Below are 27,487 nucleotides of genomic sequence, written 5' to 3' on the forward strand. Positions count from 1 at the left end.
CCTTTAAAATTTTTTTTTTTAATATATATATTTTTTAGTTGTAGTTGGACACACTATCTTTATTAATTTATTTTTATGAGGTGCTGAGGATTGAACCCAGGGTCTTTCACATACCAGGCAAACACTCTACCATTGAGCCACAAGCCCAGTCCCAAACCTGGGCCTTAAGCATGCTGACCACATATTTTACCACTGAGTTACACCCCAGCCCCAATTTACTTTTGCATATTTTCTGTGCTATAAAAGAATTCATGAGAGATCACCTGAGGAGCCCACAGATTATATACTAGAGAGTTTTCTCTTTTTTATCAGGGGAATATTTTTATTTAAATATCTTAGTCATAAAATTTCTTTATTCTTCATTGTAAGATTTTTACCATGCTTATATCAGGAAATATGACTAACATTGTATTTCTACACTATTCACCCCATTCTAGTCACCTTTCCTTAATCAAGAAGAGTGAAAATTCACATACCCCTAGTGGGTCTGCATTTAATAACTTCTTCTATTAGTCTAACTGCTGCTACTGATAGTGAGAATGAACATTTGATGGCAAGTATAGTTTGCTCTCTTTTTATGCCAGCTTCCCAATTATCTAACAGGCTATAATCACCATTTCATACTCAATAAACTTGTGGTTACTGTATCCTACATAGCAATCTAAACTAGCTTGCAGAGGAAAATTATTGTCATATTCTCCAGAAAACAGGGTAGAATAGTTAGAAGCAAGGCTCACAGGAGTTTGCCATGGTAGTTAATGCAATCTTTCCATGCTCTCATGGCAATAGCTCCCTGCTTCCTAGACTCTCAAACTGGCACCCCTTAAGGAAATACCTAGTTAAGCCTCACTCTAGAGTGTCACCCCTTAAAGAAATCCCTAGTTAGGCTTCACTTCTATTAGGCACTGTTATTGAGCTATTATGATTCAAAAAACAAATAGCACAGAATTAGGAGACAAGCAATCTGGCCATATTGCTCTGCTATTAAGTAGTTGCTCTATTGTGGACAATCACTTACATTTTCTAATAGTTTAAAAACTATTAAAATAAAGGAGTTAAATACTTAGTAAAGTATCAATAGGAAACTAGGCTTATTAATAATCCATCATTTCCAAGGATAACACAAGCTAAACTTCAGTTTAGTTCATGAGAATTAATATGTTACCAAAGCAACTTTGTTTGAAATCTAATAAAAAAATCAAAGGGGGAAAAAAAAACCTGTCAAATACTATATTTCATCAAATCCAAGGTGGTATCAATTTTAAAACATATTATGTATAACATTAAGAAAATGCTGCCAATTATGCAAGCCACCAATTATAATACAACTTCTAATCAAAGAAATACAAAAAATTGAAAAGTATATTTGGAACTGATGTATATGGCGTGGCAGTGCAGATCAATGGTAGAGTTCTTGCCTAGCACGCTCAAGGTTCTGAATTTGATCCCTAGCACTGCAAAAAAAAAGAAAGAAAGAAAGAAAGGAAGGAAGGAAGGAAGAAAAAGATACTTTTAACTTTAGATAAACATTCATTATATAATTTAAATAATTAAAATTATTAAGCCAGATTCTGACATGGGACTCACTGAAAATCTAAAACCATGTTTCCACTAAGATTATACTTCAATATATTATGAAACCATAAAGTGAAAATTGTTATAACTTCAAGAATAGAACAAAATGCAAATAGGTTAGAACACAATAAAACTGGATTCCTCAGTACACAATAGCATCAGTATATATTCAGGAACACAGCCTGTCTTCAAAGTTCTACTGGGCAAGTATTTAATGTAGCATAATTTGTTTTACTTTTATCAAACACATCAGAAGCAATATAATTTAAGTAAACTTAACAGTTAAGACAGCACAGTCTTCTATGATGATTAACAGTCATTACTTCAGGTTGTCAAATAAATTGTTCATATTAATGATAAACTAACTCATATAAAGTCCACTGACAACTAAAAAAAATGTTTTAAAAAGGGTACATTTAAATTAAAGAAACAGAACATTTATAGAACTGGAAGAGAGCTGCAGACTACTAGTTCTTTCCCTTCATGCAGATGGTCAACCAAATCTATGGGAGGACACAAGAGAAAATTTAAATTCTGAAACTGTATAACCTTGGAGTGAGGATTATTTTTTAACCTCAGAAAAAGAGAGGTGAATAAAAGAAGATATAGGGGGACTATTCCTATATTACACAGAATCTGTAAGTGAATATTATTTTTCTCTCTCAATGTTCCTGAATAATTTGATTTTAAGGTGATCAAAAAATATTTGATAATTTATTTGAAAATAAATGTTATTATTAGAAAATATATAAAACTCACAAATGAAGAGTGATTCCCATATCTCTTAATTCCTTCACAGATAACAGAGGAGAGATTATATCTTGTCCAAATCTGTCATAAACAAGAACCTTTAAAGAAAAAAAAAAAAACAAATGTTTTTAACAACATCATTATTAATGAATAATCAATAGGGAACCAATATTAAGATGATGTTGTAGTAAATGTTATATTTGTCTCAATTTAATATTTTCCAACATTATTTATCAAAACATCTACCCATGAAGTAATATTAAAAGCATTACTGCTTAGACTCAAATAAATCAATAATTATATAATTTTCTTATATTTTTTCTAACCTCCCCCCAACAATAACCTCTCCAAGAGACTATGAAATCTTATTTTAAGCTTTATAAAGGACTTACAACATAAGCAAACTTGCACACTCCTCTGCTTTTTTCTGGTTCACATAGATACTTTCTAAAAATGATAATGTAGTGGCCAAGGTGGCACATGCTTGTAATCCCAGCCAATCAGGAGGCTGAGGGAGGAGTATTAAAAGTCTGAGCCAGCTTGGGCAACTTAAAAATACCCTGTCTTGAAAATAAAAAAGGGATGGGGAATGTAGCTCAGTAGTATAGCACCCCTGGTTTTGATCTCTGTAATAAATAAAATAAAAACTCCAACAAACACCCAAAACAAAAAACAAAACAAAAAGTAGAAATTAGCCACTTTTAAAACCAATATGTAACTAGTCCCACTGTCATAAAGAAAATTTGATAACTTAGGTGTCTCAGGTAAATAAAGCATTCACTTAAAAAATTAAGTCTCTAAAGAGTACTTGATAGACTTCCTCTATCAAATGCATTCCCCATTCTAAAAGTATTAAAACTGATACCTTTGAGGAATGATTAAAACTACAACTGGGTCTTTTAACTTAAAATTAAAAGAGAACTTCAACTGGTGTTTTCCACAACTACTTTAATAATTCTTCACAGAGAAAGAAATTGCTACTGAGAATGAAATGAGCTATTATAAAAACAGTTTTCTTAAATGCTAGGATTTTTTTTAGAGAAGTTCAAACTCTTTCTGCCATAGTTATAAGAGGTTGGATGTTGTGGATCTCAAAAGTCTTCTCTTTAAATCTCAATATGCATTAGTTTTCCCTTATTTGCAATTTTACTTTCTGCAGTTTTCATTCCTGCAGTCAAATGGGGTCAGAAAATATTAAGTGGAGCCAGGTGTGGTGGCACACACCTATAATTCCAGCATCTGGGGAAGCTGAGGCAGGATGACTGTGAGTTTATTTTGTAAATAAAATTTACAAAAAGGGCTGGGGATGTGACTCAGTGGTTAAGTGGCTCTGTTCAATCCCTGGTACCAAACAAACAAAAAAGTGGAAAATTCCAGGAAAACCCCCCACAATATGTAAGTTTTAAATTGTGTACTGTTCTAAGTAGCAAAATGACATTTCATGTATCCTGTTGTATCCTGCCCAACTCTCACAATGCTGCTGTTCTATACTGCTTAAGACATGAATCACCCCTTTGTCCAAATGCATCCATGTGGTATGTATTACCTGTTTAATAGTCACTTTTCAGCTGACTTGGTTATCAAATCTTGTCACAGTATCACAGTGCCTGTTTTCAAATAACCCTTATTTTACTTAATAATAGCCCCAAAGCTAAACAGTAATAGTGCTGGAAATGTTATTACAGTAGATTGGTATAACTGCTATTTTTACTAGTTATTGTTGTTAATCTTTCTGCACCCAATGTGTAAATTGAACTTTACCATATGTGTATATATATAGGAATAGAACATATATGTCTAGTCATTCTTGGGTACCCTTGGGGGATTGATTCCAGGATCCTCTACGGATACCAAAATCCTTGGGTGCTCAAGTACCCTACATAAAATGGCACAGTTTTGCATATAATCCACACAACACTCCTGTATACTTTAAAGCTACATAAACAGTTGCTATACTATTTTGTTTAGGGAATAATGAAAAAGAGTTTGTACACGTTTAGTATAGACAAAATCAAAAAAATTTTTTTTTGGATTTGTGGTTGACAGAATCTAATTGAATCCATGTACACAGAACCCACAGATATAGGGGACTAACTACATATGGTATGGTACTATTTGCAGTTTCAGGAATTCACTGGGCATCTCGGAACGTATCCCTGCAGATAAGGACGGTGGAGACTATATCTGTATTATTTATCTGGTGGTATAAAAGTGATGGGTAGGGAAAGTATCTTGACAAAACGGGTACCCAAGAAGTTTCTCCACCTATTTAACTCACAGACTCAATGTAGGCCTTATAAAGAAACAAGTATATAATCGTGTAAGAAGCAATAAGAAAAAGCCCACCAAAAAATAAAACAAAAAAAACCACCCCCCCACCCTCAAACAATAAACAAAGAAAGAAAATAAGGGCGATATTAGGGAATACTGAATCTTAAACTATGAATGCAATATGAATCATTTTAGCCCCACTGAGAGTTAAAGGACCTATAAAGACTCATTAGATCATTCATAACACCCATAATTCTAACCAAGTTGATTTGTTCTTAATTCTTACCAAGAGACAAATATAAATGATAATAAACTAATAAGTTTAAACCTAATCAATGACATTTTAATCTCTTTAAAGACTGTAGGTTGCTTTCTGGGTCCACTGAACAGTTTTAAAGCTCATAAATTAATAAATTGGCACTGTGGTTTATAAATAGACCACTTTCCAATGAGCTGGTTAAAATGGATCAGTCCCCCTGAATCTACCTAATTCTGAGAAAGCTTGTAAGAGCCAATGTATAGACTTGCAAAGCTAAGAAACAAAACACCAGCCAGAACTATCAGTGAGAACCCATCTAAGCAATCAGAAGGATGTTCTAGATAATTACTGTTTTTTTTGCCAGTCTCACTCCATAAAATGTTTATCAAAACAATTCATATTAAGATGCCACAAAATATTCATGAACTATAACTAAATTATAAATTCAGTATTAACAAAGAAATTTCAACCAATTACCATCAATAAGGGTTAAGAAAAAAAGCTCTTACCTTCCATACTGGTTCTCCTGTGCTGTTTTTAACATGTGGTACATTAAAATTCAACATACGCTTTAAAGCCACTGAAAATAAAAAGTTTTGTCAAATATACCATTTTTAAAGGACTTCATATTTTCTCTATATTATTATTAACTATCTAAAAACAAAATGCAGAACTGATTACAAGAGGCATTTATTTGTCCCAAATGAAATTGTTAAAAACTGTTGAGCAAAAAGTGTTTTTCCATTTCTCCTGACTATCCCACACTAAATTTTATGTAGATTTAAAAACAAATTTTTTAATCATGATCTTAACAGATAACTGGTGCTGTTGTCTATTTATTGCCTGGCTGAAAGCATAGATTAAGATCAGTCTTTCTAAAGGCAAAAAATTATCTATAGGTTATATGCAGCAGATCTATTTTTTGGTTACCCAAGAGTACATTTTTACAACCTATTTATCCTATCAGATTTTCTGAAAAGTTATGCTGCTTAAAATTCTATGTTGGAGGGAAAATGAGACTTTCCCATGGGTGTATTAGATAACTGATAATTCTGGCTAAGAAAATATGCAATTTCAATAACCACAGCAGTTATGGCCTATGTACAATTTTGTGTTTTTTTTTCCTGTTCATCTCTTCATGTAGACTTAAACATATTTTCTAAGGAAAATGAAAAATTTTTAATATACTTCTATATGAAACTGAGATAGTCAAATATTCAAGAAAATGTATTAAGTGATTTAATATTTCAAAGATTGGCAACATTAAATCTACTTGATTTTAAAAAGGGACCGGCATGGTGGTGGATACTTGTAATTCCAGTGGCTTGGGAGGCTGAGGCAGGAGTATCACAAGTTCAAAGCCAGCCTCAGCAATTTAGCGAGGCCTTGAGCAACTTAGTGAGACTATCTCAAAAAATAAAAAGGGCTATGGATGTGGCTCAGTGGTTAAGCATCCCTGGGTTCAATCCCCACTACCAAAAATAAATAAAAATTTAAAAAGCATTTGAGTCACTTTATTAAATAATACAGAAATACCCACACTCTGAACTCCTACCACAGAAAGAACTACATAATACTAAAATCACCCCAAAATCTATTTATATGCCCTACTTACTCACTAGGAAACTTCTATTAAATGCTTGTATATTGAGGTAGGTATAATGCTGTAACACCTTTATCACTGAAGAGATTTCACTTCAATAACATGCAGTTGTCCCTTGATAACTGTCCCACAGGAGACTGATGGATACCAAATCCTTGGAGGCCAAGTTCCTCATATAAAATGGGATAGTATTTGCTTATATCCTATGCAATCTTCCCATATACTTTAAGTCATGGCTTTATTATAATATCAAAGATAATGAAAATGCTATTATACTGTATTATTTAGGGAGTAATGCATGTGTTTAGTACAGACACGTTTGTTTAGAATATTTTTTTATTTGTAGTTTATTGACTATGTGGAAGCATAACTCAGAGATACAGTGGGCTGACCATGCTTAAATATTTGAGTGGGTTTATTCAAACATTTTCCAGTAGAATGTTTATTAGCACCTAATGACTAGTTAATAATACACATTACCAACAATTTATGCCTATCTCAAAGCCTCAGAGATATTATGGTATTACATAAAAATATACATAAATAAAAGAACACTTTTACATGTAAAATTAAAATATTACAAGAGGCAAAAGGATGTCCCTAGGTTAACTCTCCCATTGCTTTAGCAGAGCTCTTTTCCCCACCTCCAGGAAATAAAGAAAAAACACTACTCTGGCACTCACAGTCCTAGAGAAAGACACCTTGTTTGTAGAAAAAGCTGTTCACATTCTTGATATGTGACAACTAGGAAGAACTATATAGTCAGGCTGCCATGTGGATCTCAGGCATTTAGTGTTCTCTAGCGTTGGGCCTTAGTTAACTGAAAGAGGCCAGTGTGAGAAGATAGACAGTCTAACATTTGCTTTCTCAGCCCAGTCTAGGAAAATTTCTCCAACTGACTCTTTGCTAACTTGGTCAAAGATAGTTTGACACAGTGGATTTGTTAATGAAATACATGGCCAGAATACATTTCAAAGAGTTATAAGAATGTAATTTTAAGATCATCAGAGTTTAACTCCCCAAGACTTATATTACTTCATTTTAATTGAAATAATAAACTAGTTTTCTTTATTGGCTTTAAATATACTATTCATATTTTTAGACTTGGTTAATGTAGCTTCATCCTTACCTGGAATGTTGTCTTCACTCATTCACTGAATAAATGTCATCTATGTTTTCTATTCATTCATTCAATGTTTAGCGAGTGCTTACCATTTACCTGACACTGCCTTAGCAGTACTAGCACTAAACGGGTACTAGCACTAAACAAAACAAATCGAATAAAAATGACCAGTCCTCATGTAGCTTTCATTTCAGTTGGGGGACAAAAACTAGTAAAAACAAATAAGACACAAAGTATATGAGATCATAAGTCCTATGGAGAAAAATATCAATGGGAAAGGGAAAAAAGGAGATGGTTTATTTTTATTAACTCCTCAGAATATATAGCTTCACAAACTTCAAGACCATTGGTTAACAGGTATAAACATTCGTTTAGAGCTAACATGCATAAACCAAGTCGTCATCACAAAGTTTACAAAGAATAAGGAAACACTAAAACTATCTAACATGGAAAAACATTAAAACTCAAGGGAATATGAATCTTTACCAGATTTCAAAGCTATTTAAACATGCTCTACTGAAGATAAAATTATCATGTTTTAAAATACTAATCAAACAACTGAAATGGGAAAGCCATTAGTTAACTTGCTTTGCCATTCTTCTATCCCTTCCAGCAAGCTTAAGAAGGAAATCTGTATCACCAGGCATTTTTCTTTAGGTTCCCCTAAAAGGCTGGTCTGAGAGAGATGATGCACAAAGCCAATCTGAAAAGAAGCTCTAAACTTTGTAACTGGTGCAGGTGAAGGAAAAAATGGAGTTCTTTAAACTTTAAAACTAGAGTGACAAAACAGGGAGACGTGCAATACGCACAGATACAAACCTCGGGATCTCCTAAGTGGCAACAGAGGAAAAGAAAATTCCAGCTGCCAGATATTGTCTTGACAGCCTTCTGAGCCTCGGTAGTAAAAGGCAGACTGTAGTAATCGGCCCACTCCTAAGGCCCCTTCTCCGGTATCACAGGTGAGGGCCAAGTCCTAAAGCGAACTGCATCTCTTCACCAAAAACTCAAAGGGGAGGGGCTCTTGATGCACTAGGAGACTAAACTCCTGGAGATCGGTCTTTGAGTTACACGCACCACAACCAAATGAGGGCGACAAGCAGATGGAAAGGATGTCTCTGCGCAGGCACAAACCCACATAGAAGAAAATAAGTCTGTACCTGTCTGTCTCTCCCGAATACTGGCTGCCGCCACCGCTGCCGCCATTTTGACTCCCACCATCCACTGCCCAGCTGGCGAGCGGAGCCAGAAGATGACGTGGCGGTCCCTTCCGCCCCGGAAGCAGAGGTTGGAGGGGCGGGGCTTGGAACACACTCCGCCTTCCAACGCGACCGCTTCTCCTGGGCTCTGGGGACACAGTTTGGAGATCCTGTTGAAGTTAGAATTGCGGGTGTTGTTTCCTTTCTAGCTACACCCTCTCAAATGTAGAGTAGGAATTTAATCCCCTCGAGTAGGAATTTGTTGCTGTGTTAGGAAGCTAATGATACGGAACAGATATTTTGGTCCTTACATTTAAATGGTAACAATACTCAAGGTTTGTAAGAATCACAGAACTAAAGTACATGAAACTCCGGATTCCCCTTCCTTTTCTAGAAACACAGGACGTTTGGAGCGTTGCCCTTATATGGTAGATTTTTTCATCTCAATCTCTTATCTCTCAGTGCTCTAGTTTTATGGTGTTTTTTCCTGCATGAATACTGGAGTCAGGAAGGTGCCAAAAATGTCTTTAATTACAAATTCACAAAACATTACTGAAGTAGGGTGTGTATCTGTGGGGAGGGTTGGGTATTGTTGATGTTTGTATACTTGAAGTCATGCGATCACAACAGAGAACAGTCTGATAGTTTCCATAATCCATAGATTTTTATTGGATGTCAAAAATGGATACACAATTTCTCATGTTCAAGGTTCATTGCTGACATTTTGCTAGCTGTTGAATGTTTCTTTTGAAGTTGCATAAAATTCTGAAATAATAAATGATGCCTTAAAAGCTTAACTTTGAAACTAGTGTTTTCTTCAATGGTATTACAACTATTTTCAAAAAAATCTTTAATGAACTAGTGTCTTTTTTTAGACAAATGACAGTTCCTGCCTTATGGGTAAGTTTTACTGCATACTGCATTCTTCAGGGAATATAAAACATAGACCCAACTCCACTTACAAATGCAAATCTATCATGTAATAGTTTCAGTTCCATCAAAGACTCCTTTTGAGGAACTACATGAGTCATATTAACATAAAATACTGAAACAATGTTAAATTTATGTTCAGTAGGTGTATATTATGTGTATGGAAAAAAAAACTGTCCTGCGGGCAATAAATTTACAGAAAAATATACCCCAGAGAAGAACAGTAGCAGCAGATGAATAATACTTGAAGGGCTGAGATTATGGTATTTCTTTTGTATTATTAGAATCAAAGAATAAAATGCATTCTGTTATCACAGACTACCTCAGAACATTTCATGTATAGAGAGGCTCCTGGTTGTCAGCTGCTTATAGGATCTCTCAAATGTGGAGAGTACAGGATTTTGGATGTTACTCAGTTTTGTCAGAATCTTAACCTTGTGAAATTCCAGCAAGTTCTTTAATTTAGTTTATATAAGCACATTTAGTGGCACATTTATTCAGAAAACTTCATTGTCATGCTTTTTGATTACATCTGGCCACTTTTAAGATGGGGAGAAATAGGCTCACATATAAATAATCACCTAGCATAACACTTGGCATACAGTAGGTATTAGAGTATGTTTGGGAATTTGAAAAGGGTCAAAATCAGAACTTGAAAACTGGGTCTGTTCAAGGCAATCCAAATTTCCTTAAACTACAAGTCACACACATCCACTTCATCATTACATGTGTTCTTATGTTTTGTATTGCATTACTTTAAGCACAAAACTTTGCATTACTTGAAGCATAAAAAACTAACAGCTTACAGAAAAAGCAATAATAGAGTATGATAATCACTATATACAATAATTATGTTTATAAATAGAAAAATTTTATGATCAATGATCATTTTCTTATTATGATTGAATACTAAAGGCAAAGTCACTGAGAAAACTTATCCATATTTCCCGTTTACTTAGCATTTTAGTACTGAGTGCAGATTTGAATAGCTTTCTCCATATAATTAGGGAAAAATTATGCTTTAAACAGAAGTCAAAGTAAATTCTCAAGCTAGTAAACAAATGAAGACTTTTGCTTTACTAAAAAAAAATTTGTCATAATGTAGAAACTAAATATTACAAAGTATAAAATTATAATCTAAAACTTTTTGGTATTTTAAAGAATCCTTACCTTAAATTCTAAAAGAGTAAAATGACCAAGTACAAGAATAGTATTGTATAAAAGACCTGCAGATAAAGAACCCATACTAGAAACAATTTTAAAACTGTTTTAAAGAAATGAATATAAAACTAATCAAAACCATTAATAATAGGTGCATAATAGTCAATTTATGGTTTTCTTCAATATTAAGTAAAAGAAAACAAGCTTAAAATAATACACGCCATTTAGACAATTGAAACAGTAAATACATATACAAACTTTGTAGCATAATTCCTTTATAAAATTCGGCATCAGTTAAGAATTGTGCTATAAAACAAATAGGAACAGAATAACACAAACCATTTGACAAAGTAACACTGCAGAAAATAAATAACCAACAGGTTTCTCTGATATGCCTTGACTATACAGATTAACCTAAAAATCATAACAGGACATCCTTCAAACCAGAAAACATTTTACAATATATTTACATTTCACTTTAAGAGGCTAATATTCTGAATTATTAATTACACCATCTTATACTAAGGCCTTCTCTATACTTAAGTGTAAGGAGGAACTGAAATAGCAGTTTTAATTATTATTAACCAAGCATGTTGCTCCTAGTCCCTACCCCCACCCTCACAAAGCATGCGAGTATTGTATTAGTTTTAATTAGCATACAAGGAGAAATTAAAACTACAAACCAGAAAGTAGATCTAATTGTTTTTTTTGGGGGGGAGGATTATATTGATTTAATGGCTTTTAAATTTTTCTAAAAACTAGATGCATTAAGAAATAAAATACCTGATTTATCAACACATTTTGAATAAAAGCTCTATGGTGAGCTTGAGGTTTATATTAGATATTAAACTTTTAAAATAACTGACCCTTTAATTACTTTTGATAATCTAACAATTTAACACATGGCAAAGAAATGCCTTGTTTATTAATATTGTTAAATAATTAAAGTAAGTAATTTGCTAGGTCTGTTAGTACAATTTGAAAAATGAGGTAATAAAGGAAATTACGTTAGGATTGTTTTCATTTTCCTTTGGTTTTAAGAGATGTATTACCATAAGTCAATCTTGGTAATTTTCTTTAAAAATATTAATAATTTGAGTATTGGGGAGTCTCATCTTGGGAAGGATGAGATTGTGATCATAGCTAATACTTAATGTAGCAAGAAAATTGTGGTTAAAATATTTTACCTCTCATAATGCCTTACCTAGTATATAATGATTTACTTTAGCAGAAAACCAGGGCTTTATCTCATTTATTTCATAATAGATTGGGATCTGATAATAGATTAAGGACATCCAATTTCTCAATTTTTTTGGTAGGAACACAACTATGGGAACATAAGTATGAAACTATATATCTTCAAATTATTATTACATGATTTCTTGTTAATTTTAGTAGCATTAATATTGTTAAAAATAGACAAGACAGGAGTTTATAGATGAATATACAGAAACAATACTAATATGTATGGTGAGTTTAGAGTGGGGTTTTCATTCTGTTTGTATTTTTTTATTTATATTCTTTTTTACTTTATACATTGCTTATATAAAAAGGTATCTTTCTAGGGTAAAGAAGATAATTGTACAATGGTATGGAGCTGGTTTGCCTATAATACCACCTTAATAATGCCAAAAACCCATGTATAACACATTATAATACACAGAGATCATTCAGATACCTAAAGTGATTATGGATTAGACATACTGAATACCAGAGTTTTTTTTTTTTTTCCCAGAGGTCTATGATTAAAACCAAGACTTAGAAGATACTATTCTCTTAGGTATTTTCAGTTACATTGTATCCACCTCAGAAGTGTTTTTAAGCCTATGGAACATGCCCAGAATCCAGACAATTTTGTGCAATTCTGCTTTTTATATAACACCTCCTATTAGAAATAACCCAATTGCAGTGTGGGTAATTTTAACATAAATCAGTGATCTAGAAATATTTTAGCAATGGATTTAGTGCCATCTTTGAAAAGCATAAATATAATGTATAAACCCCAGAATCTAAGCCTGATTCCTAAAGCAGGATTTAATCAATTAGCTCTTCTATTTAATCCTTTAAAATAAAGAAAAATTTGAAAATGGCACCTGCCATGCTATTATACCTGAATCAAGTTTGTATAACCATTCTAAAAGTAATTACATTGAAGATTATGAAGCCTGTACATTAAGAAAACAGAAAAACATCACCAATTTTGACTAGAATGCCTTAATTGAAAAAACTTCTGTTTTGTTTAAATGGCCAAAACATTCCTTTATGTTTATATCATAAATTTTATTGGGTCAAGAAGGTGACAAGTTTGTTCAAAACTGATGATTAATAGATTTTTGAAACAAGAAAGTTTTTAATAGCAGCTTTTAAAGAAGCATCTCTTTGTTCAAAGAAACATTTTAATGTTCACTGTAATGAGAACTTTCTTCCTTTCCTAGTCTTAGAGTGTTTCTTATGGCGAAGTCCATATTTTCTTGAAACTCTTTATATGTACTGGTGATTGGAAGAGTTAAAGAGTTATTACATTTGTTTCCAATAGGAAAATCCATATGAAGACACTCAATTGAAGGAGTGGGTTTAAATCCTGCAGGTGGAATGGAACTGCAACCAGTTGCAAAAATAAGAATGTCTTCCAGTGTTGTTGCAGATTTGCCATCTGAAGTTTACCAATAAAAAAGAAAGAAAAAAAATCCAAGTTACATATTGATATTATCATAGTCTCTTCCTCAACTAGACTGAGAAAACTGAAAAGACTCCCCACATTCATCTTAGGCAAATTAAATCACTAAGTGTAGGAATAGGCAAATATTACATTCAATTAATAAATCTCAAAGGATTCATAAAGTAATACAACTACTCATGGTATATTTGACTTCTTTTCAATCATCACTGATTAACATACTATTTAAACAACTGCAGAGAAAAAACTAAATTGTGAAAAAACAAAAATACAGCTAATTGAACTCTGGTTGAAAGATAAAATTTTCTTTATAAAATGGATTTACATTGCTAAGCTCAGTGTTAAATATCATCAGCACAGCCCTGATCAGAGGATAAATTATAATTAAGTTGAACTTCAGATTGAAAAAGATAAAATAACTGATTAGCTTTAAGACTGTTTGACTATTATGTGCTGTGGCCATCATCTATATTTTAAAAGTTTTATAGGAGAAAATGCCTTTCACCTCAAATTATCTAGAGGTAAGCCTTTTCTTATCACTTTCAACACAGTAACATAAACTTGTCTTGAAATAAATGAAATAAGACTTATGAATATCAAGAAGTAAAATTCTGTAAGAAATAAAATGTTGAGACAAACATTCTGAGATAGTTAAATAAAAACAAAATATCCACATACCCTCAACGGTCTGTAAGTAACTGTTCCAAAACCCCAAAGCTTGTACATCAGGTAATGTGTGTACTGTAAAAAGATCTCTAAGGATCTTTGCAGAAAGATTCTCAGGTTTATGACAGAGGATGTTACAAAATGCTTCTGGGTAAGTCTGAATTTTTTCCAAAACACCAAGAGTTTTCAGACCCTGCTTAAAACTTGAGAGGAAAAATAACAAGCCAACATTGTTTAGTATTACCTTATTAGGGAATCAAAACATTTTTAGCAAACTTACTTTATAGATACACTATGTATACTTTAATGTCAATAACAAGCAAATACATTAATGAGTGTTTTCTATGACTATATTATTTGACTTTATAGTTTCAAAATTAACATTTTACTAAGAGAAAGAAGTAAATGTCCTAAGTATTTTATACTTCAGAGCTATTTGTTATAAAATTTAAAACGTATTACTACAAATAAATCAGAAGACATCAAAGTGGGAAAATATTTTAGTATACATGACAAAATATTAATTTCTCTAATATACAAAAAATACAATTCTTTTTTCTAAAAGATCAATAATCCAATAGGAAAATGTGCATGAAAAATATGTATAGTTATCAGAAGAAATGCAAATAACAAATGAATACTCAAATGCACATTCTCATTAATAAGCAAAGAACAGAGGTACCAGTTTTGTCTATCAGACTGACTTTCTGGATTCCCTAACCTTTTACTCAAATAATCTGCTTAGATTGGTTTATTTCTCCTTTTAGAACTTTCCACCACTTTATGGTGTTAAAGTTTGGATATGTGCTGTCCCCCAAAAGCTCTTATGTGAGACAATGCAGAAATTGTCAGGGTTGAAATGATTAATCGTAAGAACTATGCCGTAGTCCGGCTGGGCAAAATAACCGAGAGGTGACAAGCAACTTGAAGGTTGAAGCGGGAACTACTTTATTGCAAGTGAACTCAGTGAGAACTCAAAGTAGAGGGCACCCGAGATAGAGCCGCTTCTCTGACAGACAGCAGAGGTATATATACTTAACTAATTACACACAGCTTAACTTAATTAACATCATCTAGATACAGCAGTCAGCCAATAAGGAATCCTCATCAGCTTAATGGCTCCCTGGCGTTGCTTCACAAACCACTCCTCCTGGCAAAGTGCCAGGCGCTATCTAGATCTGATTTGCATCCCCAACAGAACTATAACCGAATTGGTGGATTAATCCACTTAAATGGATTAACTGGGTGATAACTATAGACAAGTAGGATGTGTCCAGAGGAAGTTGATGACTGGGGGTGTACCTTGTGGTTTATATTCTGTCCCTTTCTCTGCTTCGTAGCTATCATGTCCTAAGCAGCTTTCCTCCTCCACACCCTGTGTAATGATATTCTGCCTCACACTGGGTCCAAAACTATGGAACTAGATGACAACAAACCTCTGAAACTGTAAGTCAAAATAAATTTTCCCCCTTCTTAGGTCTTTTGGTCACAGCAATGCAAAAGCTGAATAAATGTTTTTCTGTTACTTGCTTTTTTCAGAGTAATTTTCACTTATTTGTGAAACCATTTCTGCCACTTTAATTAGGGCAGTTTGTACTATCTTTTAAAAATACTTTTTTACTCCTTGCCAATTTCTGTATTTACTGATTTTCTAAACCACCAATTCACCCTATTTTAATGTCACAGTAACTCTTAGTTTTAAAATTATTGCTCCCTTAAGGTTTTAACAAACATTTTGAAATCTAATCTTCCTGAGGAATACAAAAAACCTTATGTTTATAACTCTACTCACTCTCATACTACTTATGCTATTTAAAAATTATTTTAGTTCCTACTTGTATTGTAATCCCTCAAATTAGACATTAATTTTCTGTACAACCAGTGTTTATTTTTATCGGTTTCTTTATTCACCACTCTTCCCCCTTGAAAACCTCTCTGTTAGAATCCTCCTTCCCATTTATATCCAGTAACCTTGCTTAACTCTAAATAGAATATCTTGTTTTATACAGATAATTACATAGCCTAAAAAGGTAATGATTTTATTTTTTCTAAACTTTAATAATATTCATTTGTTTAATTTGTTGCTCTGCTCACACCTCCAACATGTTATTAAAAGAAGGGACTAGTTGTGTGTATCCTAGACTTGTTTTAGTCTTAAGGGGAGGATATACCTAAAATATTTTGCCATTAGGGATGTTTGCTGAATATGTATAAGATACTCTTTTATCAACAGAGACATTTTAATTTCTTATTATATGAGATTAACATTATTCATTCTCTTCCTAAATTGCTAATTTAAAACTAACTATAAATGTTTAGATGTGTCAAATGCTTTCTTGTGTCTCTGACTATAAAAGGATCTTAGCTTTTTTTCTCCTTTAATCTATTAGCGTGGTACACAATGAATTTTTCAATTTTGCACTTAACTTGCTTCCTAATGTAAATCTTCCTCAGAATTGATATTTTTATTCACTGCTATTATAGGACTTCAGTAATTATTTGCATGCTTAAAATAAACTCTTTGAGATCTGTTTCAAATTTCTTAACAGAACCTATAAATTTAGCAATTTCTTGCATCTTATTAGTTTAGTGTTACATATTCTGGAACTACATAGTTAGGTGCAAACAGATTCAAGACTGTTTAATCTTTCTAAAGAACTGAGGATCTTTTAAGATCAGGTTTTATTTATTTATTTTTTAAAGATCAGAGACTTTTATCTTTTTTTGTTGTTTAACAAATTTAAGGTTCTTAGTCTTGTAATACAAAAGTGTAAGCAATGAGATTAAATAGGTTTTCTTGATTTTTCCCCTGCCCCATCCCCTCTTCAAACTATTTGGAAGATATATACAGTCTATCTGTATAATTTTAGAGCTTTTCCTTAAAAGATTTATACTTGATTTAATAAAGTTTAAAGCCAATTAATACATCCATAGTACTACCTCAACAATACAAGCTCTTTAAAACAAGAACTCCACTAACTTCCCTTATCATTTTACATAGTACTCTTTTTCTAAAATTTCAATTATTTGAAACTTTTCTTGCCAAAAAAGTAGTAGTCTTTTTAATGGTTGCTTGTTTTTATTTACCCAGTTTCTGCCCTCAACCCCACTCCTTTTCACTTCTTTGTTCATTGCTGTTTTGTTTATCTTAAACTTCTGGTTACAATTTCATTCTTCCTGAAGTATATAATTTACTAATCCTTTAAGAAGTAAACTTTGTCCAGAAATATTCTTCAATATATACATATTTTTAGTTGTTGATGGACCTTTATTTATTTACTTATATGCAGTGCTGACGAACCCAGTGCCTCATATGTGCGAGGCAAGCACTATACCACTGAACTACAACCACAACACTACTTTTATTTTCTTGACCCTTGAATAATGCAGACTACTTTCATGAAGTTATAACTTTGGCTGTTTCTGCTTTCAATATAATAAATGTTCATTTTTACAAACGTCTTTGCACATGCTGCTGTTCCATCACAAAGTAATCTACTTTGGCTCATTAAGCCTTGTGAGTCTGAAGAATTTTTCAAGCAGTATTTTCTGTAATCTGTCCCTATATTAGTTAAGTGGATGCTCTTACTCTAATACTGATTTCTTATTTCAATCTTCCTTTCTTTGTTCTAATCAAACCTTCCTATTCCTCTTCAGTTACACTTTCTCTTCAACTGCCTGGCATTTAATATAACTATCAAGTTTTCATTTCCATGATCATTTGTTGGTCTTCCCTATCTTCCTGTGGCTTTTTAAAAAATTCCATTTTTTTATTTAAAGTGCTTTTTAGTGTCTCTGTATACAGTTTTAAAAAAATATATAACAATCGGGCTGGGGTTGAGGCTCAGTGGTAGAACACTTTCCCAGCATGTGTGAGGCCCTGGGTTTGATCCTCAGCACCACATTAAAAATAAATAAATAAAATAAAGGTATTCTGTCCAAATACAAGCATCAACATTTTACCATTTCAAGTAAAATACAGAACACTTCCCTCCCTTTAAATCCCTTTACCCTTCCATGTTTATGATGTAATGTCTTAAATATTTCCTCTACATACACTGTGAATCACATTAAGTAATGTTACAATTATTTCCTCGATAATCAAACATGACTTAGAAAACACAGGAGGAGAAACATGTTTTTATTCTTTTCACTAAAAAGAATGTTCAAGACTCAATCTTGAATTACTTGCTTTGTTTCAAAAACTTGTATAGCCATTTTCTAAAGGGTATATCTGCTGGTGACAAATTTTCTTAAGTTTTCCTTCACATAGATTGTTTAGATTTCCCCTTCACTCTTGCTGTGTCATTCCTTGGGTCCTTCCTAGTAGAAACAGACAGTTCGCTCTCCACCTTTCAAAGTTTTCTTTTGCTTGTTTTAATATAACATTTGGAGTTTTTGAACAGTAGATATCAGGAGAAATAGAAAGATGTCTACATGTTATTCAGAAGCAGAAGTCCACAAACATTTTAATATAGAAATACTATTTGATTAATTTTATATTTTGTTCCAATTCTTTTAAAAAAATCTTTTTGGGCTGTGGCTGGGGCTCAACGGCAGAGCGCTTGCCTCGCATGTGTGAGGTCGTGGGTTCGATCCTCAGCACCACATAAAAATAAGTAAATAAAATGAAGGTATAACTTAAAAAAAAAAATCTTTACAATCATTGCAAAAATACTTCGTTCTCTTGCCCAAATCTTTTACTGTGCTATTTCTCCCAATTCTTGCTTTTCAGCCAGACGTAAGTTTTGCCATTTTTTACTGGGAACTCCAATTTGTGAGGACTGCTTTACCTTTAAGCATTCCCATTAGACTTGAGCTATAGAAATTTCCCTACACTGCTGCTATATATTGCTTATACAAGCTATTATGAATCCTAAAACCAATTACTTTGTTAATTCTTCTTTAGACTGGGGACCACATAGAAAGTCCAAAAACAAGCTTGAGGCAAGTGGAGGGTTTTTGTTTCTTTCCATGACAGCTAAGGCACTTTAGCATTTGGTTTCTTTGTTCTTTCTTACATCTTTGGGGCTACTTTCTTATAAGTCAAAACATACTTTGCTATATAACTTTGTATGTTTTATATAAAAGGAGGGATTGATTTTCAACTTCTTTTTTCTTGCCTCTTCATTTTGATCTTCCTAACGGCTACTTATCATTATGGTTTTAATTTTAAAACTCTTACATACAGAAGCCTTTCTTGACCTCTAGACTACTTATATCTCTAAAAACAAAACAAAACAAAAAGATAAATGACAATGATTCTACTCTATTTTAGAGAAAAATCCATTTGTAGATAAATAAACTGGGGGGGGGCACATACCTCACTAAGAGATGCACTTCAAATAAAATTTTACTAATTATAACCAAATCTAAAATATACTAGGATTTTATATACTAACCTTATATATGACTTATATATAATTTATAATCATAATTATAAGTAATAATTCTGTTTCTAAGAAAATTTTACTATTCAAGTCACACCAGAGAACATTTAGAAAATGTTTACTGTATGATAGTAGTATTTTAAGCTGCAATATTAAAAATATATTGAAAATCACATCTTTTGCAACTATTTAAGATTATAATGGTATTATTATGGTGTACAAGAGTGCTAGGGAACATCCCAAAAGTCTATCAACAGGAAACTGGTTGAAAAAACCATATATTCAAACAATGGAATTCTGAGTACCCCTAAAAAGAAATGAGTAATATGTCTATTCATGTACTATCACAGAAATGAACTCCAAATACACTATCAAGTGAAAAATTAGTAGAAGAAAGGGTGGATGGCATGTTACTATTTATCTAATAAAAGGAATACACATACATACATATCCTCACATATTATCTGCTATTTTTAAAAAGAAAAACAAACAATGTAAGGAGAAATCATTAAAAAAAAAGAAAAAAAAAGCCAAAAGATTACTTCATAAGGGGATGGAAGGTGAATGTGTTTAGGATGAAAGCTACACTTCTTTGAATACACAGTGCATCACAAAAGTATATTTTTATATGCTTTTACTATTTACTTGACTTCAGAACCATGCAAATACTTTATATAACTATTAAGTAAAAATTTCATAAAAAATAATCACAAAAATATTAAAAACGAAAAGTATATCCAACTAATAGTGCAACACAGGGAATAAGTATTCCATATAACTCAAAAACAAATTGTACAGTTCTAGAAAAAAAAGGACAGTAAGTTAAATTTGTTTTAGTAATATTATGTTATTGGTAAAAATGTTAGTATTGTTATTTTGAGACAAATGTTTAGGAAATGAGGAATAAGTGAAGAACTATACTTTAATTCCCTGGTGTCCTTAAAACTGGGATTCTTAACATGGGATATAGAAAAACTTAAGTCATGTAATAATGAATTTGAAGTATCAGTATGAATCCATGATGTATTTTTATCTTTCAAACCCTTCTCCAAAAAACAAAAAAACAAAAAAACCAGCCAGACATGATTGTGCATGCCTGTGATCTCAGCAAATTGGGAGGATTGCAAGTTTGAGGCCAGGCTCAGAAATTTGGCAAGACCCTGTCTTTAAAAAGAAAAAGAAAAAGAAAACAAGGACTAGTGGTGTAGTTCAGTGGTAAATGGCAAAGAACCCCTGAGTTCATTCCCAGTATTCAAAACAAGCAAAACAAAAAATAAACACAAACACAAAACAAAACCAACCACAAAAAGCAAAAACAAAGGAAACAATAGTATAGCAACAACAACGACAACAAAACCCTCACAAACCAAAGCAAAACAACTTCAATAAAACCACTGAAAAGGGGTCTGGGTGTGGTGATGCATGCCTGTAATCCTAGAGGCTTGGGAGGCTGAGGCAGGAGGATCCCAAGTCCAAAGCCAGCCTCAGCAATTTAACAAGGCCCTAAGCAACTCAGTGAGATCCTGTCTCTAATAAAATACAAAATAGGGCTGGGGATGTGGCTCAGTGGCCAAGTGCCCCAGAGTTCAATCCCTTGTACCCACCTTGACTGCCCCCCTGCAAAAAACAAAACCACTGAAAAGGCTTAGATACAGAAACCATCCTGGAAAAATAAGCATCCCTAGCATCCATCTACATTGTTTTGTGTGTGTGTGTTTGTGGTGCTGGGGATTGACCTCAGGCCCTTGTGCATGGGAGGCAAGCACTCTACCAACTGAGCTATATCCTCAGCCCCACACTGGTTTTTGAAATAACATTTTCCATTAAAAGAAACAATGCTTCCTTAGGCCAGAATGTACAAAATGGATCTGAATATTTTCATCACACAATATAGAAAGAAAGCTATCAAAGTCTATTAAGGGTCACATCAAAAGAAACAAAAAGTTAAAAAGGTCAAAAATAAGATAATACAAAACTTCAGTAAAGATAAATAATAATCATTTTAAACACATCACATATATTTAAATCCATAGGTGATACTGAACTTTTAAAAAATGAATGATCACTTCTGAGATAATATTGTGTATGGTGAATAATATTGTATATTGACTGAAAATAATACTGAAGTCAATAATAGGAATAAGAATATAGAATAGGACATTGATGAACAAGATTAGCCATAGGTAGATAACTTTTAATATTAGACGGTGATCACAAGGCTACTTCCATATATATTTGAAAATTTTCATTATTAAAAAAATGACTGTGAGGGGAGACATAAGTTGTCAGACATATTTTTAGGGTTATTGGGACAAAATTTTGAAGACCAATGTTCTAAACTGAAGAAGAGCAAGAATCAGATCTACCTTGTTACATGGTTAGGACCTATGTTAAATAAATATTGAGCACCTAGCAGACTGAGGTGCTCAATATTTATTAAAAGAATGAGATAGACAGAATAGTAAGCATATGTAGTAAAAGTTTTCAAAGTAATTTTCTTTAGAAAAATAATTATAAATTGAAGTAATGATTACTTCTCCTAAGCATAATACATTTAATTAATTCTGTATAGATTGATCAGAAAAGGGCTGGGGGATACAGCTCAGTGGTAAGAGTGTTCACCTGTATGTACAGGTCGCTGGATTCAATCCCCAGCATTGCCCAAAAAATGAAGTAGAATAATCAAAGAATAATGATCATCATTGAGAGGTTAATTTTAAGGCATTATTTTAAAATAACCTTTTTTCTGAAAATAAACAAATGTATCTCATTATAAGATAATGAACCACTTTGAACATAATTTGGGAAAATCTTAACATAAAAGCTGCTTACCTTTCAAAGGGTGCTTGGACTCTCTTAATTACATGGTAGAAAAGTATGTCTTTTACCAACATATACTTATCACTTAATGTCGTTAAAAGTCTAAGACATCCAATAAGCTCTAGGTAGTTGTAGCATTCATTTACTACTGAGTTTAAGTCAGTCATATTTGTTGCAGTATTTATCTGTAATGAAGGAGAAAATATACCTACTTTACCCATTTATTTGTGAGTGATACTTACATTTCAAATGACACATTATTTTATACTCAATTTTTTAAAAAGATATTTTATTAGTTATTGATGAAACTTTATTTTACTTTATTTTACTTATAAGCAGTGCTGAGAATTGATCCTAGTGCCTCACCCATGCTAGGCAAGTACTCTACCACTGAGCCACAACCCCAGCCCCTTTATACTTAATTTTTGAGTACATCAAGGGTAGAGTGGAATATACTAAAAAATATTTTCTAGAATCAATGTTTGAAATCTGGTTTAACAAATATTGTATATTTCTGCCTTCAAGATCTAGATTATAATGCCAGTTTAATACAGGAAATTGTTTATATAAAAATCAATGAAATAGAGAATTTTATAGCTCTAGAGGGGCAAAAGAGATGACATGAGGAAATTTCACAAAAGAGAAAAACTATTGGCTGAAACCTAAAAGATGCATAAAATTTACCAAAAAAAAAAAAAAAAAATTTCAGTATTAAAAAATACTTGGGGCTGGAGTTGTGGATCAGTGGTAGAGTGCTTGTCTAGCATGCATGAAGGCACTGGGTTCGATCCTCAGCACCACATAAAAATAAAATAAAGGGTTAAAAAAGAAACAAAGAAATACTTAACTATTTATGTGCCAGATACTTGCATATAGATAGATTAGCTGTTAAAAAAAAAAAAGATACAGTAGGGTTGGAGTTGTAGCTCAGAGGTAAAGTGCTGGCCTAGCATGCGTGAGGCACTGGGTTCAATTCTCAGCACCACATATAAATAAGTAAATAAAGGTCTATCAACAACATAAAAATATTTTAAAAAATATAGTAGGAGAAAGATAAAAACAGAGGCAATCAATAATCCATTCATAGAAAATTTCTTTCCAAAACATTCTTCTTCCAGAGATTAATGATTCCCTCATTCTTTTCAAATCTCTGCTGAAATCTCTTTAAGTTTTTTTCTCATTACATTCATCAAAATATTACCTGTATTCTCTGTCAAAATTCATAGTTTAGTATATGTTGCTCCATTCCCCCAAATCCCACTTTGAGTTTTAGCTGGATACCCAGCCAGACTTTCTCTGGAGCTAATGAGTAAGGTCTATCTAATGGGATATGAGTCAAAACAATGTGTCAACTTCTCTGCTCTCTGGTACTTTCAACAAGTTGAAGATAATGTTCTAAGTAAACAAAATGAAAAGAAGGAACCCAATACTACCCTATATGATTTTGAGTACTGAAACTGTACTTTAAAATAGGGGCCTTGTCTGTCAAGGGCCAGACAGTATTTTCTGCTTTGTGAACTATATGGTGTCTGTTGCAAATACTCATCTCTGCCACTGTAATGTGAAAGCAGACAGATACATATCAAAGGGGTGTGGTTTTGTTCCAATAAGCAGACATAGTCTAGAGGACATTATCTAGACAAGATTTAAGAAGGAAATAAACATCTACCTTTATTTGGACCACCATCTTTTGGGGCTTATTTGTTAAAGAAGCTTAGCTTAAACCCTAACTTTAATATACAACAACTTTTATTTATCCAACTCCTTTTATTCTGCTATATTTATCTTCATAATATATATTTACTTTATGGTGGTATTTTTTGTATTATGGTGGTATTCCTTCCTGTAAGAAGACAGAAACTTGGTTCATTATTCTGTCTTCAGTGATAACACACTACACTGTGTGTTATCTTGCTGACTGTGTATACTTGCTGACTAAATGAAGGAAAAAAACACTGGGTAGGAAGTGAAGAAAGCAGAGTATATAAAGCCATGAAATGCTTTATTGTGAGTTTAAACTTTGTTTAAAAAAGTCTAGGAGGGGGGATCTTAACCCATTAAATCCTGAGTTTTCAATTCTGTGAACATTTCAATGAAATGGACATAGGTGCCTTAAAATAGGTTGGAAATCATAATCTGGAGATTATATATTAACATCATTATACTGTGATCATATTCTTGTTACTATAATTATATTTCTTATTACATAATTATATATTATATACTGTATTTAAGTTTTTATAGGTATGCCATATCTATGACAATGGGACAAAATGGGTTAAACATGCGGCCTAGTGTGCTAGCAAGCCCCAGATCATATCTTCATATAAAATATGGGGATTAAAAATACAGGCTATGAATCATTCAGAAAGGTTATGAGAGAGAAATCACTCTTCAGAGAATAAGAATAAGGACTGTTAAGACAACACTGAAAAATTCTTAAGTGTCGGGGGAGGGGGGGGTAAGAGAAGAAGCATTAAGGAAGATAGTAGTAACCAAAAGTAGGAAGTAGTACAAAATTAAAGAAAACAGTAGGGAGGAATTTTAAGAAAGTACTGATTATAAAAGTCAGGGAAGATAATGCCTCTAATTGCAATCATTCGGTAGGCTGAGAAGAAGAATCACAAGTTCAGGGCTAACCTTGGCATTTCAGTAAGACCCTGTGTAAATTAAAAAATAAAAAGCAGTGGAGGCATAGCTTAGTGGTACAGTACCCCTGGGTTCAATCCACAGTACCACAAAAAGAAGATGGAAGAAGACCCTCATTGTTATACACAATTACATATATGATGGTGTGAGGGGGAAGAAAAAAAAAAGAGAAATGTGTCACAGTAGATTGGGTAGAGAGAGGTGATGGGAGGGGAGGGGTGGATAGGAAGAGCAGCAGAAACAACAGACACTAGTATTGCTGTAGGTATAAATGTGGCTGTATAACCAATGTGATCCTGCAATCTGTACTCATGGAGAAAAAAAAAAAGAAAAAACAACAACAAAGATGAAGAATTAGAAAAGAAAGGGTTCAATATTGAGGATTTAGATCACTGAATAGAAGTTATGAATAAGCTAACTCAGGAGACTGGTGGTAGGAACAAAAGAATGATTTTAAGAAGTGAAGATATGTAGAAATTGGAAAATAGAGAAAATGAAGTTAAAGAAACTGCTTCTGATAAAGAAAGAAGACAAAAAGAAAAATGAAATTGGAGTTAATTCAAAATATGATTTTAGGATGAACAGTCTTAGGTCAAATAAATAGACCTGTTAAACCTCAACAGATAGCAACTCATACTTCCATGGTGTTTACTTTGTGGTTCAGAAACCAAGACTTTACAAGATTAACATGCCCAGGTCATACAGTAGTTAAATGGCCTAATACTCAAACCAAAATCTCACTTATATATTATGATAAATGAGTTTATACATATGTTGAGTGTAGTAAAGTGCACAATGAATGGTGGGAAGCATTGAGACCACCCCCCTACTTGTTCCATGTGGAAGAAATTAATCCTGGTCTTTCTTTCCTTCTATGACTTACTTTCTCTCCTTCTATTACTTCCCCATAGAAAGAAAGGTAAACATTCCCACTGGAGAAGCAAATCCTTCCTTTCCTCAAAACTACTTGCCTCCAAGATGGTGCACTTTCATCTGTTCTTTAGTAGGCAAATTAGGAACCTGCCACACATTAGCTCTGCCCTGGACAGATCCATCTAGTCATTTTGACCACAAATCTAAGACACATTATCCAACTAGTTTTATGAATATTAAACTTGACAGTTTCACCTCCACCTATCTGAATTTTACATTTATCACTGGTTTGTGAACTCTGCTGGTAAACGCAATATTGTATGTTAACAACATGTAACTACTCCAATAGAGTACTACTGCAAGCCATTCATTCATATTAAAATATATTAAAATAGAATAAAATCTATATTTTAATAAACAGGTACATTTCTTACCCTTACTATAATTTGTGCTACATCAAAGTCTGAAACATCATCTAAAATTGGTTGGGTATTTTCTGGTCCATAAACAAGGCAGTTAAACAGGGTTTTAGAAAAGAAACCAGGTGAAGGACCACCATGAACCAAAGAAATGGCAAGCATTTTTCCAGCTTCATAGTAAAGATTCTCTTTCAGAGCTGTAAATACAGATGAAAATTCATTGAACATATTTATTTATTATTATAACCATCATTTTAAATGAATATATATATATAATTAAAAATAATCCCCAAATCTAAACATTAGACAAATGTAAAACAGTAATCATTCAACCTGGTACACAGGCCTTACTAAAATATGTAAAAAAAAAAAAAAATTTCTGAATATAAAGTAATAGTCTATCATAGGGGGAAAAAGACAAATAGAGAAAGTCTTCTAAAAAACTAAAATACTTATAATCCCACCATAATAATCACAGTACATTCTTTTGTGTAGTTTTTATCTGCATATAAACCTATACATAAACAATTTGAATTCTGCTTTTTTCCTCTTACTATTTTATATGATTTTCCTTATGCTATTCAAAATTACTCAATTTTAATTGGATGCATTAAGACTAACTTAGAGATGTACTACAAGGCAAGCCATTTCCCTATTATGGCTATTCTGGTTGAGTGACATTTTTTATTATATAAAACAATGTCATAAATAACATCTATTTACATATATTTGATTAGGATAAATTCTAACATCTGGTATTACTGGGTCAAAGGACATGAATATTTTTAAGTTCTTAATGTATGTCATTAAATTATCTGCCAAAACTACAGACTTTTTATTCCCAATAGTATATGCTACTTTACCATACCCTTACAGCTTTAAAGGTTTTCAAAATTGTTGGTGTTATACCACTGAACTACATCCTCAGCCCTTTTTATTTATTTTTGAATTTTTAGACATGGTCACTAAGTTGCCCTGGCTGGCCTTGATCTCAGATCCTCCTGCCACGGCTTCCAAGGTAGGTGGGATTACAGGAGTATATCACCACCACTTGTGGATGTGTACCAACTCGAATCCAGATTCTGTGACTTAAATTCATGCATTCTCCATGTAACAAAGTTTGAA

General features: G+C 32.7%; 2 protein-coding genes across 5 annotated transcripts in view; both read right to left on the reverse strand.

Moving 5' to 3' along the window:
- Positions 1-8,892, reverse strand: part of Scfd1 (sec1 family domain containing 1) — a 91,331-nt gene extending 82,439 nt beyond the window's left edge. For both annotated transcript variants that reach the window (XR_013439044.1, XM_078050267.1), the window contains exons 1-3: positions 8,739-8,892; positions 5,365-5,435; positions 2,335-2,423 (exon numbers count right to left, since the gene is read on the reverse strand). Coding sequence is in view for 1 of the 2 variants with exons in the window: in XM_078050267.1 (XP_077906393.1) it covers positions 2,335-2,423; positions 5,365-5,435; positions 8,739-8,799 (221 nt within the window). In the remaining variant the exon portion in view is untranslated. The remainder of the gene's footprint in view (positions 1-2,334; positions 2,424-5,364; positions 5,436-8,738) is intronic.
- Positions 8,893-9,422: 530 nt separating this feature from the next.
- G2e3 (G2/M-phase specific E3 ubiquitin protein ligase) overlaps positions 9,423-27,487 on the reverse strand; it is a 57,562-nt gene continuing 39,497 nt past the window's right edge. For all 3 annotated transcript variants that reach the window (XM_078050266.1, XM_005343092.5, XM_040275663.2), the window contains 4 exons: positions 26,378-26,559; positions 22,434-22,606; positions 14,224-14,414; positions 9,423-13,521 (listed from right to left, as the gene is read on the reverse strand). In XM_078050266.1, the coding sequence (XP_077906392.1) occupies positions 13,265-13,521; positions 14,224-14,414; positions 22,434-22,606; positions 26,378-26,559 (803 nt within the window). In that variant the 3' untranslated portion in view covers positions 9,423-13,264. The remainder of the gene's footprint in view (positions 13,522-14,223; positions 14,415-22,433; positions 22,607-26,377; positions 26,560-27,487) is intronic.

This window comes from Ictidomys tridecemlineatus, chromosome 5, assembly GCF_052094955.1.
Source record: "Ictidomys tridecemlineatus isolate mIctTri1 chromosome 5, mIctTri1.hap1, whole genome shotgun sequence".
In the NCBI taxonomy this organism is placed as follows: Eukaryota; Metazoa; Chordata; class Mammalia; order Rodentia; family Sciuridae; genus Ictidomys; species Ictidomys tridecemlineatus.